The sequence below is a fragment of the Cajanus cajan genome, chromosome 1 (assembly GCF_000230855.2).
Source record: "Cajanus cajan strain Asha chromosome 1, NIPB_CcT2T_4, whole genome shotgun sequence".
In the NCBI taxonomy this organism is placed as follows: domain Eukaryota; kingdom Viridiplantae; phylum Streptophyta; class Magnoliopsida; order Fabales; family Fabaceae; genus Cajanus; species Cajanus cajan.
This window is the reverse complement of record NC_138517.1, coordinates 77,669,166-77,686,709: the sequence shown is the minus strand read 5'-3', so window position 1 is coordinate 77,686,709 and position 17,544 is coordinate 77,669,166. Positions and strand designations below refer to the sequence as shown.

The following is a 17,544-nucleotide window of genomic DNA, read 5'->3' as shown; positions in this document are numbered from 1 at the left end:
ACAACTGTCTAACAGAAATTTACAACTAACGTACACAATAACCGAATTGTAAAGTGGCTTAAAGTTATAACTTACTTTAGTTACAAAGCTAACAGATAAAAGGAGTTTTAACTTCACAATTGGTCACTCATGGTGTTAAACATTTTTTAGATCTATTCCATCCTTATTTCTGAATTTTATTTACTTTTATGAAAACCTTTGTAGATTTTCAAAACCCAGCAGTTTTACACCAGCAACAAATTTGTTGTTTTTCTATGCATAGCAAATGTGGATCACGTTTTACCGCAAGTCCATAACATCTTGTTAACAAAAATATCGTTTCTCTTTTACTGTTTCTATTTTGTTTGCTCTTAGAACAATAAACTTCCTAAAACTGACAGGAGAAGGAGATGCTTTTGTTTACTCCTTCCTAATATATGGGATATTTTGAATGAATTCAATTACTGTACCTTCCAATATTGGATAAATTCATGCAGCCCTAGGTCTTACTGTGGGTATTTCATTGAATTCTTCCATCTTTTTGTAGGTTATGCTGCTTCTTGTCTTGAAACTGATTTTTCCTTAACATGTATTCTACAGCTATATTTGATCGATCAGGAAGATATGTGATTACTGGTTCAGATGATCGACTCGTAAAAGTCTGGTCAATGGAAACTGCATATTGTTTGGCCAGTTGCCGGGGGCATGATGTGAGTTTGTTTTTCTACTGTAAATATGTATTTTTTGTTTGTATAGACTGGCATTGCTTTAATTTTTGCTTGCCATTGGATTAACTATGTGCTATATTTTAATAGGGTGATATCACTGACTTGGCTGTGAGTTCAAACAATGCTTTAGTTGCATCCTCATCAAATGACTGTGTCATCCGAGTGGTAAGCTATCATGTTGTTGTTAAGCAAGTTTCTTGATTTTTTATCCCTTCTCCCCAGGTTTTTTTTTGGTACATTATGTTTGACTATATGATTTTCATAGTGGCGCTTGCCAGATGGCTTACCAATATCAGTTTTGCGGGGACATACCGGAGCTGTTACAGCCATAGCATTTAGTCCCAGACCAAATGCTGTATACCAGCTTTTATCGTAAGTCTTCTGGTCAATAGAGAAAGAAAAGGAGTTAATAATATAATCGTATGCCCAGCAATGTGGATTCATGTCATGTAAGCTATAATGCAATATTTTCATTATATTTACAAATATATTTAGTAATATTGAAGATGCCAATTCAATCTTGAGGCATATTTAACCATAATCTAAATATATATGGTTTGTTGAAATAACGTGAGCTTTCTCAGACCAGTAGACAGGCAATTATGCGAACTATATATCACAATCACCCTGGTATTTTGAATGCAGTGAAGTTTGTTACTGTCTCTTTCTATTTGTTTCTATCAAATCCTTGATGATCTCTCTGATTTTTCCTTTTACTTTAGGTCTTAATAATTGTTTATGAAATATTAAGGGGCTACATTTAGTGTCAATCATGGTTGTCAATCTTTAGTGATAACTCGTAAAATCGTACGAGTTTACGAGATTAGGACAACTTACCTGTATAACTCGGGAGTAAACTCGTTTTTGAGTAATCTTGGTGATCTCGTGTAATCTCGTGTAATATCGCGAGATCAATCTCGAGTTTAACAGATCACATTTTTTTTTTGTTCTCCACAAAATGTTCGTTTTGGGTTAGGGCTGAAATGAGACTTTCATTTCACTCTCCCCTGTTAGCAAAGATCTCCTCCGCAACTCCGCTGTGACGCTGTCTTCTCCCCGACAAAGGCAAACCGCCGTGCGACCCGTGCGTTCTCCTCCGGTGAAGGTGCAAACCACTTCGCCTCCGTCGTTCTCTTCCGCGAATGACCACTCTCCTTCGGTGAAGGCGCGAACCACTTCGCCTTTGTCGTTCTCCTTTGCGAATGACCACTCTCCTTTGCGTGAATCTCTTTTCCTTTGTGCACGAACCACCATTCTCCTCCGTGAGCCTGTCTTCTCCTCCGCGAGTCGCGCGGCTTCACGAGTCTGCTTCTTCGCGACTCTGCTTCTCTGCGAGTTTGTTAAGAACTTTAGCATTTTATTATTAATGTAATTTCTATTTTACTCTTTAATATGGAGTTAAAATGTTCAATTATTATGTTATTTTTACGATACGAGTTTACGGAGCCTCCATGAGATTACGTAAACTCTCGAGATTGACAACCTTGGTGTAAATTTACCTGTTACTTTGATTAGTTTTTGAGAGATCATCCATGGTAATTGGAATGGTTCATCTATTGATTAAAATGATGCTTTAATTTCTCTTAAAGATGCCTTGAACTGATGCTTTGATTTCTCTTAAAGATGCCTTTAACTGATGCTATTTTGTGTGATTATGACACTGAAAATTTCTTTCACCTTCAGGTCACATGTTTTTGTGTGCATTAACTTTCTGGCATGATTTATGTGGATGATCGTCACCATTGGGCATTCCAGGCTTCTGTTATAAATTAACTTGGCCATGTTTTGTTTACTTTGCAGTTCCTCTGATGATGGAACTTGTAGGATATGGGATGCAAGGTATACCCAGTCAAGTCCAAGATTATATGTTCCAAGACCTCCTGATTCAGTAATTGGTTAGTCGATTATTTTGTGAACTATGATTGATTGATTTATTGGTGAAAAGAACTAATTTGGAATACCTTATTGGCTTTAGGGAAGAGCAGTGGCCCATCTTCAAGTACTTTACCACAGAGCCATCAGATTTTTTGCTGTGCATTTAATGCTAATGGAACTGTCTTTGTAACTGGTAGCTCTGACAATCTTGCTAGGGTATGTATGTGTGTGTGTGTGTTTTTAAGTGCTTACCTATAGTTTGGAGAGATGCATAAATAACTCTGTAATGCGAGGGTAAATGAAGGTTTTATTTTCTTTGTGGAAAATAATCATCTGTTTTTGCATTTTTGTTCTTTCCCTTCCTGCTCTTCTGGTGAGCTTCTAAATTGTGACTGTTTGAGGAAAAAATAACCTCTCAAAGAGGCAGAATATAGTTCTTCTATAAATAGAAGCCTTTTTTCATATCCCCATTCAAACTTTCTAAATCAACATCACAGTGCTAGTTGATCCCTGATCCCACTTTATCAATTCTTTGTTGATGCCTGTCTATTAGTGATGACCTTCTTGGCTTAAACCGTTTTCTGACTGCCTAGACATGGTCACTGGCCATTTTCATTAGGCTGTCAAATGCTAATAATACGCATCCAGTTACTCTGAAAATAGTTTGTGAGGTGTTTGATCCTTTATGGTTTATATGATTATCCATCTGTAATCTGACATATTTCTTACATCTAAATGCATCTTTGGTGAGTTTAGAATGATGAAAACCATAAAGAGCTCTAAATTTGTCCAAATAGATATCCATCTTCACTATTTCTTAAGCTAACTTAAAATGTTTTGCAGGTGTGGAATGCTTGTAAACTTAGTATGGATGACACTGACCAACCAAATCATGAGATAGATGTGCTCTCTGGGCATGAAAATGATGTGAATTATGTGCAATTCAGGTTAGTTTGTTTCAGTATGTTGTGATCTTTGATAATGAAATTTTGCATGCTGATGTCTGTTACTCCTTATTTTGCAGTGGATGTGCAGTAGCATCTCGATTTTCCACAGCAGAAACTTGGAAGGAGGAAAATATTCCCAAATTTAAAAATTCCTGGTGAGTTTGTGTGTCTCTACTCTCTGTGTTTAAGAATTCAAAGTAACTTCTTAAATGATCTTACTCCTAGCACGCTCCTCTCCTTTGCTTCTCAGAACAAGAAATGTCATATTCCCATTTCTCTAAGCTTCTGCTATGATCTATTATCTAAATGGCTATATTTTATCCCAGGTTGAATCATGACAACATTGTTACCTGCTCTCGTGATGGGAGTGCTATTATATGGATTCCCAAATCACGCAGGTCACATGTAAGGCTTCATCAAATATAATTTTCTTCTACAAATGTTATCTCTCTTTCTCTTTTAACATAACTTGAAAATTGTTGGCCAACATTGGTATTCAAATTGCAAAAGTTAATGGTTATTGGATAATGAGTGCTACTTTATATTTCAATTTGTTAATTTTATTTCATTTAGGGAAAAAGTGGTCGCTGGACACGGGCATATCATCTGAGAGTTCCACCTCCACCTATGCCTCCTCAACCTCAGAGAGGTGGTCCTCGTCAGAGAATTCTGCCAACTCCACGTGGTGTAAATATGATTGTTTGGAGCCTTGACAACCGCTTTGTCCTCGCAGCTATTATGGGTAAGTTGGTTGTTTCCCATTCTTGCTATCATGTTTCCAATTTTATTTGTTTATTTCTTTTCCTGTGCTTTCTTTATTTCTTACTACCATTCTTTCTTCCAACCATTTCTGATTTTTGATTTCTATATACAATTTACTGTAGGTAATATTATTTTGTTTATTAGTAATTGTTCAATTAAAATAGGAAAAAAAAACTTAAGTTCGGCACTAGTGATAAGTGATTTTATAACTTGCTCCATTGTATCTAGCTATCTATCTGGTTTTTGTGTTTGGCAATTTAGCACAGAAATTCTTGCTAGATTTAATGAATTATAATGATTCATCAATCGACGTAGTTTAGGAAAGTAACTTTTAAGTTAAAGCTAAAAATAAGAACTTTAAAAAAGTAGAAATTGTTTGTTAAATTTTATTTTTTTTAGCTTAAAATTTCCTTTAAAACTATAAATTATTTGGTTTTTTTTTTCAAAAAAATTCAAATTTACATAAAATTAGTCATCTCATCTAATGAAAAAGTATATTTATCAAACAAAAAATATTGTAAAATTATTTTTAATAATAATAAAGCAAATAAAAATATTAAAGAACAAATATTGAAAGTTTAATTTTTTAAAATGCAAAAAATACTTAATTGATAAAATTTTATTTTAACAATTATTTGCAAATAATATATATAATATCAATTACGGAAATTTAAATTTAAATTATAAATAGTAAAATATTTAATTCATTATATATTGTTCAATATTATTTTTGAAGAAATAAAAATTATTTAGGAAAAATTTAATAATATTGAATTATATTAAAAATATTCAAAAAGTATTATATATGTCAAAATATTTAATAAAATAATAAGCACTTCACGCAATTCTATATAACATATCATTTTTTTAAAAGTTCTAATTAGAAATAAAAAGTGAAAAATAGTTTTAAAAAAAATAAATCTTGCAAGAGAAAAATAGCTAAGTTTTCAGAGAGCTAGTGTTTCAACAAAACAAATTAGAGAGCAAGAGTTTTTAGACCCACAGAAAAATAAAATAAAATAAAATAAAATATATTCAAATAGAAACTGGTGAGACTCGAAGTGAGGTTCTAACAAAAGAGTTCTGCTTAAACTACACTTAAGTTCCCTGAGTTAGTTTTTTCAAAAGCTATTTATTTATTAAGGGCTATTATACAGACTAGTATTTTAACATGTATATTTTACAGGCTAAATGTTTATTGTATATATATAACTAAATTTTATAATAAATTATATATACAAATAAATACAATATTTTAATATATAGTTTATATTTTAAATTTGTATAAATAGATATTTTTAAACATATAAATTATATTTTCAATTTAAAATAAATAATTTATATTGCGGCACAAGATTACTTTTATTTATTGACAATTTATTTTAAAATATTAAATTTTAATTCATAAATAAATATGAAAAATAAAAAATTGAATTAGATAATAAGTTAAAAAAATCTCTAAAAGTGCTTCTGTTAGAGAATAGCTCCTAAAAATGCTCTCGCACACAATAGCCGTTCATGTTTAATATATAGGTGTTGAAATGTTTAGTCTATCTTTTAAGCTGGGCCAAATGGACTCAGTCAACAAAAGAAGATTTGAGGGCTTCTGTCACCTTGAGCAATGAATGCATCATCTTAAAATCATAGAGAACTATTGTTAAGTCTAGATTCTTATTTATACCTTCCAAATACTCTTTCTAAGGCAATTAGCTATTTTGACAGTTTTAGTTAGTCAATTCAATATTATTTTTTATATGCCTTTATGCTTGCAATATATGAAACCAATATCTGAAAACACTTTACAATTTCTTAGGGTGTGCTTGGTTTGAAAAAATGTTTTCTGTTTTTATTTTGTATTTTCATTAGAAAATTACAAAAGTATCCCATTGTTTTTTATATTTATTTTCTATATTTAAATATCTGAAGTTTAGGGAAAACATTTTTTTTTCACCCTTTTTGTACTAATATTTTAAAACATGAAAGTGAAAATAATGAGGCTCTTTTGTAATTAGTAATAGAGACAGGTGATGAAAACTTAAAAATGTTTGCTTTACTAAAGAGACCTTTAATTATTCATGCATTGCATTTGTCATCATGCCACTATCGAGCATGTGTCATGATAATGTAACAACCATTTTAATTTTCATAATTTTGACAGTAATAGATTATTATGTCTAATTGCAAGTTATTCTTGCAGATTGCCGAATTTGTGTTTGGAATGCTTCTGATGGCAGCTTAGTACACTCATTGACTGGTCATACTGAATCTGTAAGTGTTTATTTATTGGTTTTGGTTTATCTTCCTACTTCGTTACCATTGTTACTGTCTTTTGTAAATGTAATGCCGGACATATGTTTCTGAGGCTTTTTATGATGGTATTTAACTCACAAGCATGACATCTGATTCTGAGCATTGTGTTTCTTTGTTTTTGTTTCAAACATCAGTTAGGATTTTCAGTTTAATTTAATTAATGTTTCAAAGAGTTGGTCTTTTCATTTATGATTTTACTTATGTGTTTTGTAGAGTTCAGATACAAAAGAAACTTCTTTTGCACTGTGAGGATGCATGGCACCTCTGCAAAAGGCATATTGACATATTTTATGAACTTTAGGTTTATCCAGCCTTCTAATGCCAAGTTTTAGGTATTCATTTTACAGGCTTTTGGAAGGTTGAAATCAAAGTAAGGTCTGTTGGAACATATAGAAAATATCTTAAAGCTTAATTATCTTTTAAAATATTTTAGAGTATGGTTAGATGATCTCTTAAGAGCAGTTTTGAGATTTCATTATATTTCCTAATCGATTTCTTTATTTGATTGGCATTAGAAGTCTGGTATTAGTGTAAATAAGGGTTAATGATTTCTTCTTTTGTATCATATCATTAATGGGAATATTATCTAGAGCCTTTATGTTCTCTTTATATCCCTCTCTATGGCTTTGCCTAAATTATATGATCTCAACATGGTATTAGAGCAGTACCATGATACCATTCTCTATAACCTGCCTTGTAATTATCTCAGTGTTGAGTTCCCTAAAATTTGGAAGTCTATTCTTTGAAATATTTTGTCTCATCCAGCCTTAATTTCTAGCAACAGTCTTTTGTCATACAATGTGTATTTTTCCAGCCACCATCTGTCTCGTTTGACTCACTAACCTCTAGTCTCTAGATCTTGCCTCACCCCTTTTTCTCTTCCATGATTGTGAGTCACATCTTCCTTTGTCTGCACAGCTTTTGTCACTAGCTCTGGCATGTCCAGAATGATTAAAGCTCTAACGAGCCACTCAAGGGAATCTGACCAGCCTTGCTCTTTTATATGCCTGAGAGCATGTCAAGATACATCACCAGCTGCTGTAACCACCATTTACCTTGTTGCATCATTTCTATTGGAGTATATTTGAGTATACTTACTGGGTTGCATTTCATTTTGTCCTTTCCTATGTAGGCGATGGCTGTCACCTCTAACCAACTCTAAATTAGTTAGAGCAGTTACAGTTGGTGTAGTTAGGCTTTTCTATTTACTTGAAAGGCTATATATAACTGTTTTCACTTTCTGTTGTAATTGCCAATTCATAGATTTCATTTTCATCAATACAAATGATTTTCCAGCCCTGCATCCATCTCTTCTGCTTGCCACATTCATGTGATTGCTTGGCTTCCTTAGGCTGCTTTCCAGTGTACTCTTCCTGACTTGCATCATGTTTGAGTTGTTTGGGAAGTTTCTTGGCAATTGGCATTCTTTATGAATCATGATGGCTTTCTCTTGTTTTTTGTGCTATTTGGCTTGTTTTTCAGTGTTTTCTCTTTTAGTTAGACTTTGACTTCTTTTGGTGCCAATCTGCCTTGTGTTGTGTAATGACTGGCATTGTGGTTTGAATTGTTTCTCATTGTTTGGCTGCTGGTGTTTTTCAACTGTCATTCTGTTCTCTTCCCATCCATGATCATTCTGGTGACTTTTTTTAATTATTGTTAACAATGGATTTGTTAAGAAAGAAGAGAAGGGTACAGAAAATGATAAGAATAGTCAATGGTATTCTGTTGACTTCTTTCCCAATGGTGAATCATAGAAGTGGGGATTTCTTTTCTCACCAACAACCATTCAACTAGTACTTCTTTCCTCCTGGGTGAATCATACTGGTGGTGTTTTTTCTTTCATCAGCGCTCATTTTGATGGAAATCTATGTTGACAATCTTTGGAAACTGATCTATAGGGAATTGATGCATTTAAAGCTTAGGTTCATGGAGTTTTCAGATTCATGCATAGTGCCAATATTCAATTAATTCAGAAATGTAACTTAGGGCGTTGCTGTTATATTTATGCTTCTTGTAAATCTAACATGTAATTAATTCAGAAATGTGCACGTATATGCAACCAGCTGAGTGCTTTGACTCAAGCATTGCACAAATTTGAGTCCCAATATTCAATTGCAATGATTCACACTTGCCTATTAGAGTAGAGTAAAACTCTACTCTAATATAGCCTCATTCTATTTCTGAGTTTAGTTAGGTTTTTTCTTGGAGTTTAAAGTGTGTAATCAGTAATTGTATATCAGAATTATGATTACTTTTCATTAATCTTTCATGACTGATTTACATTTATATGATTGTATACAAGGTTGTTAGACAAGAAGAAACCAAACTGATGGTTACATCATAATACAGCTGTCATTACAAAACTATAACAGAAACCTTAATTAACTTGAACACTCTAGAATACGAAGAGTTACACTTATGCTAGTATGCTACTAATAGGGTCAAGATACTCTGTACCTCTATATTTGTTTGTACCTCTATATTTGTTTAAAGGTGTTTAAGAATTACTAATGTTATTGAATCAACTGGTGTTGTGTCTAGTTCTCAAATTTTAAGGTTTCGGGTTTGAGTCTTAAGTTTGTAAGAATAATTAATTTTTAACTTTATTTTTTATTATATAAAATTTTAAGGGTAAAACAGTTCAAAAATTATGTACACAAAAACAGGAAATCGCTTTTATATATAAGTATAAATATATCATTTCTTAGCTCTTACTGTTTCAAGCTTCTGAATGCTTATCATGGAGAAGTTAGTTCTTGCTTTGTATATTTGTATGCCAGGAAAATTCCACTTAGCTTTTCTTCCAGTGAAGTCTCTTCTTTGGTCATGTAATATTTTAAGTTAACTATCCCTTTAGGGAGTGTTTGGTATATGGAAATTTTTTACTTTCTTGGGAATCTGACTTTGGGTTTGTTTTCCCGCAATTGGTTTATTATTTAAAAAATAACATTTTTAGGAGGTTTTTGCATAGGTTTCCCATGAAAATATTCCTATTGGGGAGGTGAGAAACTAACTTTCTTGAAGTAAAAATAAAATTTTAATGCAGTAAAAATATCATGTTATGTTTATTTACTTATTTAATGCAGTAAAAATCCTTGATTCTTAGGTAACAATTAAAAACATTCTTAGGAATATTTATGACCCAACCAAATAGATTTTATGATTCCTAGGAATTCTGATTCTCAGGAATCATGATTCCTGGGCATGAAAAAATTTGCCATGTATCAAACGCCCACTTAGGCTGATGATTATTCTCTCTGTCTTGTTGAGCTATCTTTTTAGCAATTCATCTCAGGTAACATTTAAAAATCCTTGATTCTCAGGTAACATTTAAAAACATTCCTAGAAACATTTATGACCAACTAAACAGATTTTTATGATTCCTAGGAATTGTGATTCCCGGGAATTATGATTCCTCACCGTGAAAATTTGCCATGTACCAAACGTCCCCTTAGGCTGATGATTATTCTCTCTGTCTTGTTGAGCTATCTTTTTAGCAGTTCATCTCTCCAATAGTCCAATGTCTCCAGCATCCCTGATTGTTTTTCATCTTTTTTTTATGCAGCCCAGTTTATTTGGTTGTTATTTTTTGGTTTTAAGTGTTCATTTATAAAATTATGCACAAAAGAATTTGATGCTGCTTTGACATCTATCTATTTGTTTCATTGATTAAAAAAGTGGAGAACACTTAACCTGAAAGTCTAAGCAATTAAGATTGAAGATGTTAACAATGGTTCATTAGACATACTTCCTTACTTGAAAACTCATTGGGCTTGAAATAATGGAAGTACACTGAAGCTGTATACTATTTCATTGAGAAATTTCAGTTATTAGATCAAGGGTAGCATGGATTAAACATTTAACACACGGCTGACTAGTTTTATTTTTTTTATTATTATTGAAAAAAAGTTGTTGATGTTTAAGTTTATAATATTAAGAGAAAGATTTTAATAGCTCTGACTTCTGAAAGTCATTTTCTTTCAAGGAGGAATTTGATCAAACTGAGATCTTCTAAACATTAAGTTGCATTGTCTGCCTTTGATTAGCCCTTGCATACTTGTTCACTTCTCTGTTGCTCAGTTTACTACTTTTCTCTTTGATGATATGCTATTTTTTTTCTTCTCTTGGTCCTATGACAATTGATGAAGTAAAAAAACTTAAATTTTGGATGCTTAATTTTTCTTGGGTATATCGGTCTTAAGTTGCTTTCTATCTTTGCATTTTAGACATATGTTCTGGATGTTCATCCTTTCAATCCCCGGATAGCTATGAGTGCTGGATATGATGGAAGAACTATTGTATGGGATGTGAGTCACCAGTTACTTTTATCTCACTGCTCTGTAGGCTTTCCTCTATATTTTAAATAACTTTCATATTTTATTCTAGATATGGGAAGGCATGCCTATCCGGATATATGAGATATCACGCTTCAAGTTGGTGGATGGAAAGTTTTCTCCGTAAGTATACAATGAGAGAACTAGCTCAGAACTTTATTTTGTATCAAATGTTTTTGGATATTTTGTTGTTTTTCTTTCTCAAAGCTATTCTCATATCATAATCATTTACAGTTGTTATTTTCAGATACTCGTAGTCAGTTTTGTACTCTCTTTAATTGTTTGCAACATACTTTTATTATTTGACTTTCAAAATTATTTATAATCCCTCATAATATTAAATTTAGAATCAGTTAAGTATTTTGCTGAGGATGTGGCTTTTAAGTGATCCTTTTAGGATCCACTCTTTTGATGCATATTTATTATTTGTTAATTTAAAATTTTTGTCCCAATACTTTATATCATTTTCTTACTATCACTCCGTGACTAGGATAAAGTTGTCGTGTTAAATTTCAAATGCCTTTGCTTCTTAAATCAGTGCCATGTTGAAATTGAATCCATTGTTGTACACAATACAGATTGCGATATGATGCTGGAATCACGGTAACATTGAATGCTGTTTTCTTGTAAAGTTAAATAACGTTGACTGATGATGACATCATGATTTGTTGGAGTTTGTTACAGTGGACCTTTTATAGCCTTGATTTATTTATTGGTCTGTGGAGTTTAATAAATTCATTGTATACTGTCTAAATCAGTATGCTTTTTTGTTTTGTTGAAATATATTTTATGACATAGGGATGGGACATCAATTATACTTTCAGATGATGTTGGTCAACTATATATATTAAGCACAGGTCAAGGTGAGTCCCAAAAAGATGCCAAATATGATCAGGTACATACATTATCATCCTATTTTAATTTTCTCTTTCCTTTGCTACTGATTTGGTGCTAATGTCGATTGCAAATATTTGCAGTTCTTTCTTGGTGATTATCGACCTCTGATTCAAGATACTCATGGTAATGTACTAGATCAGGTTAGTTGATCACTTGCTTGCTACTATTTCTTTTCATTTATGAAAATGTTAGAACCAAGGAAGTACGGTTACAAATGGGTTATGGATACAATATTATGATGACACTGACATAATAATACGGTGAATTTTAAAAATGTTAGAACACAACACAACTATAATCTAATATATTAAATTAAAATAAAATTAGCATAAAATAAAAAGTTTAAATCACGAGATAATTCATGCTCTAAAAATAAGCATAAGTCATTATAAACATGAAATACAAAAGCTATCTAATTATTGTGGTATTCTGATCAGTGTTGGTATAGAAGTTTAAAAAATTATAAAAATGCAATAAAAAAAGTGCTTGTAAGTGTCCATGTAATGGATATGTATCTTACACGGGTACAACATGACACAACTACTATTTGGAAGAGTTCATACTTAGGTTAAAACATCTTTTTAGCTTGACTGTGCTACTATGTACCGATTTATCATTTGGGTTAGGCTGGAGTGGGTGGGGTGCTTTGAGGCTTTTTAATTTTAATATTTTTCTATTGTTTTTACCTCGAGTGAAATATTATGTACCCAAAAGTCCAAATACTACTTTGTTAAAGTGTATTAAGTTTCAAATGAAAGTGAGAAATTGACAAAACTTCTTTATTGATATTTTCTGTATATTCATGAATGAATACAACAGGCTATATATAGCCTTGAGCATCTAACAGAAACCTAACATGCTGAGTCATGTCAGCAAAGCAGAATTCAGAGGTAGTTGTAACAACAACTTTTAAAAATTTAATATTATATTTTAATAGCCCCCCTCAAACTCAGGGTGGTTGTGGAGACTCAAGTGCCCTGAGTTTGTCCGGTAATTCACTGAAGTGAGCAGCAGAAGGAGGTTTCTTGAGAGTCAGCTATTTGATCAACACCGGGAATGTAATGAACATGTAGAGCTTTGGAGACGACTTTTTTGAGATGGGATCAAGCTCAAGATGTTTCGTCCTGGTTTGAAGTATGGGATTATGAGAGAGCGCAATAGTGCTGAGATTGTCACAGTATATTATTGGAGAAGTATGAGGAATACAAAATTATGCGAGTAAGGATTGAAGCCCCAACTTTTGTATTTAGCCTCAATGGTTGATCGAGCAACTAGAGGTTGTTTCTTGGACCACCACGAAACCACATCAGGGCCAAGGAAAATACAATACCCAGAGGTGGACCTTTGATCATCTGGATTCATTGCCCAGTCCGCATCATAGTACTCTCGAATAGAAATAGGACTATTAACAGAAGCAGGTTGGAGAGAAAGTCCACAGGTGATAGAACCCTTTAGATAATGCAAAATGCGTTTGACACATAGTTTTAAAAACCGGACCGGTCATCGAACCGGTTAAGGTACTGGGTCAGTGGGTCAAAGGTTGAACCGGTGGGTCACTAGTTGAACCGCATGACTCGGTTTTTATTTATTTTTATTAAAAAAATATTCATATTAAATATATTTTATACTTATAAATTTTAATAAATTTATATCTTATTTTAAATTTCAATTTTTCTATCTTATTTAAAATTATTTTTATTTTTATTTTGTAAAAAATATATAAAAAATTACATATTAAACTGTATATTAATACAAATTAAAAATATAAATAATATGTACATATATAATATGCTTGCAATTGATATCACAAAATAATATATGTAATATTTACATATATATTATATTATTAAATATATAATATAAAATTAATAATATACTATAAAAGTTATTTAAGTTGTATATTATATAAACAAATACATTAGAACAAGTAGTTATTGTTATATTTAATAAGAATCTTTGTTCTTCTATTAAAAGATTCAATTTTCATTATTATTTTTTTGGTTTATGGTCCCTTAAAAAAAAGTGGTTGAACCGGTTTGACCCACCGGTTCACCGGTTGAACCGGAAAATTGACCGGTTCAATCCGGTTTGAAACGGGTCGACTGCATAACCGATCCAACTTAAGGTTCGGACCGACTGGACCACCGGTTCCCGGTCCAACCGGTCTGACCGGCCGGTTCGGTCCGGTTTTTTAAACACTGGTTTGACAGCCTGCAAGGGTTTGCCATGAATTGGAAAACTTTGTTGACACTAAAGGCAATTTCAGGTAGAGTTAGCGTAAGATATTGTAGAGCACCCACTATAGATTGATAATGATGCGAATTAAATACAGTAGCAGTCCCAACTTTAGTCAATTTGGTACTGCTAGCCATAGGAGTTGAGATACCTTTTGCTTCAAGCATTTTCACTTGATCAAGAAGATCACAAAGATACTTGGATTGAGTCTGCAAAATAGAACCCTCACTTTACTTCAACTCCCAAAAAATAGTCAAGCAATCCAAGCTGTTTTAAAGCAAACTGTATATTAGGATTTTTAATGAGATCATCAACAAAGGTGGAAGAGGATCCAGTGATAAGAATCATCAACATATACTAAAAATATATGCAACTAGAACCAGTTGAATACACAGATAGGGAGGAATCACAATGGCTAGCAACAAATCCGAGCTAGAGGAAAGTCGTTGTAAGTCTGTCATACCAGGCTCTAGGGGCTTGCTTGAGCCCATAGAGTGCTTTGTGAAGCCGACAAACTAGAGTTTTGTCACTGGATTCAAATCCTGGGGGTTGTGTCATATACATTTTGAGGATGTCCATTGAGAAACGCATTGTTTACGTCAATTTGCTGAATGGACCATCTTCAAGTTAAAGCCAAAGTTAGTATGACCTGTAAAGTTACAAGTTTAACCACCAGAGAGAATGTTTCAATGTAATTGGAGCCAGGTTGTTGATGAAGCCCTTTGGCCACAAGACGCGCTTTGTTCTTGTTAATAGTACCACTAGGGTTCTCTTTGACGTGAAAGACCCACTTGCAACCAATAGTTGTGCAGTTAGGAGGCAAAGGAACTAGTGACCAAGTTTGATTTGTCAGAAGGGCTGTATATTCATCCTCCATTGCAGTTGACCAATATGGGTGGGCAAGAGCTTGCTTTTAATTGATGTTGGTTCAACGTGAGCTATAAGAATGCAAGGCTAGATATATCTCGAGCTGTGTCAGATTGTATAGGACTAGGTACAGCAGTTGGCTCATTGGAAAGATCATTTGGGTTTGTTGATGAAGTGGGAGTGGATTGGGTTTGTTGAGGGGGGTAAGATATGCAGAGGATTATGTACAACAGAACAGATGTTGATTTGGAGTCGGTAATATTTGTGGCAGAAAAAACTGTAGGGAAACCTGTACTCATTAAATAATACATCTTTGGATATGTATATACGATCATTAGGAGCAAGGCACTTGTAGCCTTTGTGCCATGGTGATTGACCAAGGAGTACACATTCTTGCGAGTGGAACTGTAGTTTGTGCAGGTTATATGGATATAAAGAGGGAAGGCATGCACAGCCAAATACTCTTAATGACTTGTAGTCTGGTGAATCTTGATAAACTATCATATGTGGTGACATGACAGGCCATTGGGATGACCCACGGTGGGTAATTTGTTGATGATCTGTATGCAGTAGTAAAACTGTGATCTCAAAAGTGAAGTGGGATAGAAACATGAGACAAAAGGGTTAATTCCATTTCAACAATCTGACAATGTTTCTGTTCTGCAATGCCATTTTAGTGAGAGGATGAAATTCTCCACCCCAATTTGTTTGAAATGCTTTAGGACTTGTAGAGAATTGAGTGGCCACAAGTTTCATAAAAAGCTAAACCGCGGAGAATGCATTTGATTTTTTCATGAGAAAGTAAATCTAAGTGAACCTTGTGTATGCATCTACAAGGGAGATGTAGTAGTAATGACCACTCAAAGAGGGTAAAGGTGCTGGTACCTATAGGTTGCTAAACACAAGCTCAACCGGAGCATTATAAACAGTTAAAGATAAAGGGGTGGGTAAGCGATGTGACTTGCCTAAGCAACAAGTATTGCAAAATTCAGAGACTGTTCTATTAACAAATGGAATATTACACAGATGTAAAACAGTTTTAACAGCAGCAGAGTTAACATGCCCTAAATAACAATACCAGAGTACGCACTAGTATATACAACATTAGAAACAACAGAATTATGAATAACATGTAAATTGTAAGCAGCAAAACATTGATCAGTCTTGGCAATCTTGGATCGAGGAAAACAGTAAAGGCCATCACTCCCCATCATTCCTTTAAGAAAAGCCTGATTTGACAAAGCAATTAGTTGGATGAAACTCAAAATAGACTCCATTATCTTTTGCCAACTTAGATACAGAAGCTAATTGCATGCAATGTCGAATCAATAACAGATTGTTAAGTGCAAGTGTTATGACAGGATTAAAGGGGGAAGAGAATTTAGATGAGTCAATAAAGGAAATGGGCAGAAGCTAATTGCATGTAATATCGAATCAATAACAGATTGTTAAGTGCAAGTATTATGACAGCATCAAAGGGGGAAGAGAATTTAGATGAGCCAATAAAGGAAATGGACAGACCTTGACCATTACCCATGAGAACCTGATCCGAGCCACTGAATGGAGTGCTATGAGTTAGGTTCTGAGGATCAGAAGTGATGAGATGGGAGGCTTTAGAGTTAGGATACTGGGATTGAGAATCTTGTTTATTTGGTGCTTGTAAAAAATGAGCAGGTTGAGAGTTAGTGACATATGCAACATGTTGACCACACTGAGAGTTAGGGTTTTAATGCCAAGTGTTCTGACGATTATTTTAAGCAAGAATGAAATTTGAATCAAAGCAATTCTAGCAATTGAACGCATCATGACCATACTTGCCACATTGTTGACAGGTAGGATGATTTCCACCATCGTTGTAGTGACCTTGACCACGATTTCTACTATAGTGACGACCATGTCCATGTCCACCACCATATCCAAAACATTGCGAGTTTAAATTCTGAGATCCTCCATTAACCTGTTCATTGGAGACTCTGACTTGTGACTGAGATGCAAAGGCTTGAGCAACATTTGCAGTAACTGATGTAGGTGTGAGTTCTTCAAAACTTATCGAACTAAGCTTCTTGCACTAGCAGAAGCGATTCAACAACTTCAATAGTAGGAGGATCAGATCTTCCATGGATTATCATGACAAAAGAATTGTATTCCTCTGGAAGGCCAACAAGAATAGCACCAAGATGTTCCTCATAGGAAACAAGATCCTCAACAAGAAGAGAATCTACTAGAGCCTTGATACGAAACAAATATTCAAAAATTGACCGGTCCAATTTCTTGACTGCAAAGTTCAGTTCACAACTGCCAAACTTTTGCATGAAGATTCTTGTGAAAGTAATTGTGAACTTTTTCCCCTAACTCATAGGAATGATGACATCCAATGACTTGTGTGAGTATGGATTCAGAAAAGGATGAAAGAAGGCAAGAAAACAACATCTGATCTTGTGTTTCCTAGCACTGATAAGCTTCAGAGATCAATCCAAGCTCGCAATCTTTTTCAGACTCAACGTGAAGGAATCTGAGGACTAACAACAAGTTGATGAAGATGATGTAATGATTTGATAACAGCTTCAACTTGCTGTTTCCATAGAAGAAAATTCTTGTTGTTGAGCTTGA

At 33.6% G+C, this 17,544-nt stretch overlaps 1 protein-coding gene across 2 annotated transcripts in view; it reads left to right on the top strand.

Moving 5' to 3' along the window:
• The window catches only part of LOC109791095 (WD40/YVTN repeat and Bromo-WDR9-I-like domain-containing protein), a 28,323-nt gene that overhangs the window by 5,932 nt on the left and 4,847 nt on the right, over positions 1–17,544 (top strand). Inside the window, exons 6-19 of one of the 2 annotated variants that reach the window (XM_020350351.3) lie at positions 580–689; positions 795–872; positions 973–1,079; positions 2,508–2,602; positions 2,683–2,798; positions 3,426–3,529; positions 3,607–3,684; positions 3,856–3,934; positions 4,103–4,271; positions 6,489–6,559; positions 10,828–10,908; positions 10,988–11,058; positions 11,734–11,830; positions 11,913–11,972. In XM_020350351.3, the coding sequence (XP_020205940.1) occupies positions 580–689; positions 795–872; positions 973–1,079; positions 2,508–2,602; positions 2,683–2,798; positions 3,426–3,529; positions 3,607–3,684; positions 3,856–3,934; positions 4,103–4,271; positions 6,489–6,559; positions 10,828–10,908; positions 10,988–11,058; positions 11,734–11,830; positions 11,913–11,972 (1,316 nt within the window). Of the gene's footprint in view, positions 1–579; positions 690–794; positions 873–972; positions 1,080–1,124; positions 1,157–2,507; positions 2,603–2,682; positions 2,799–3,425; positions 3,530–3,606; positions 3,685–3,855; positions 3,935–4,102; positions 4,272–6,488; positions 6,560–10,827; positions 10,909–10,987; positions 11,059–11,733; positions 11,831–11,912; positions 11,973–17,544 lie in introns of those variants that run through there. The other variant, XM_083063266.1, reaches the window with a different exon arrangement.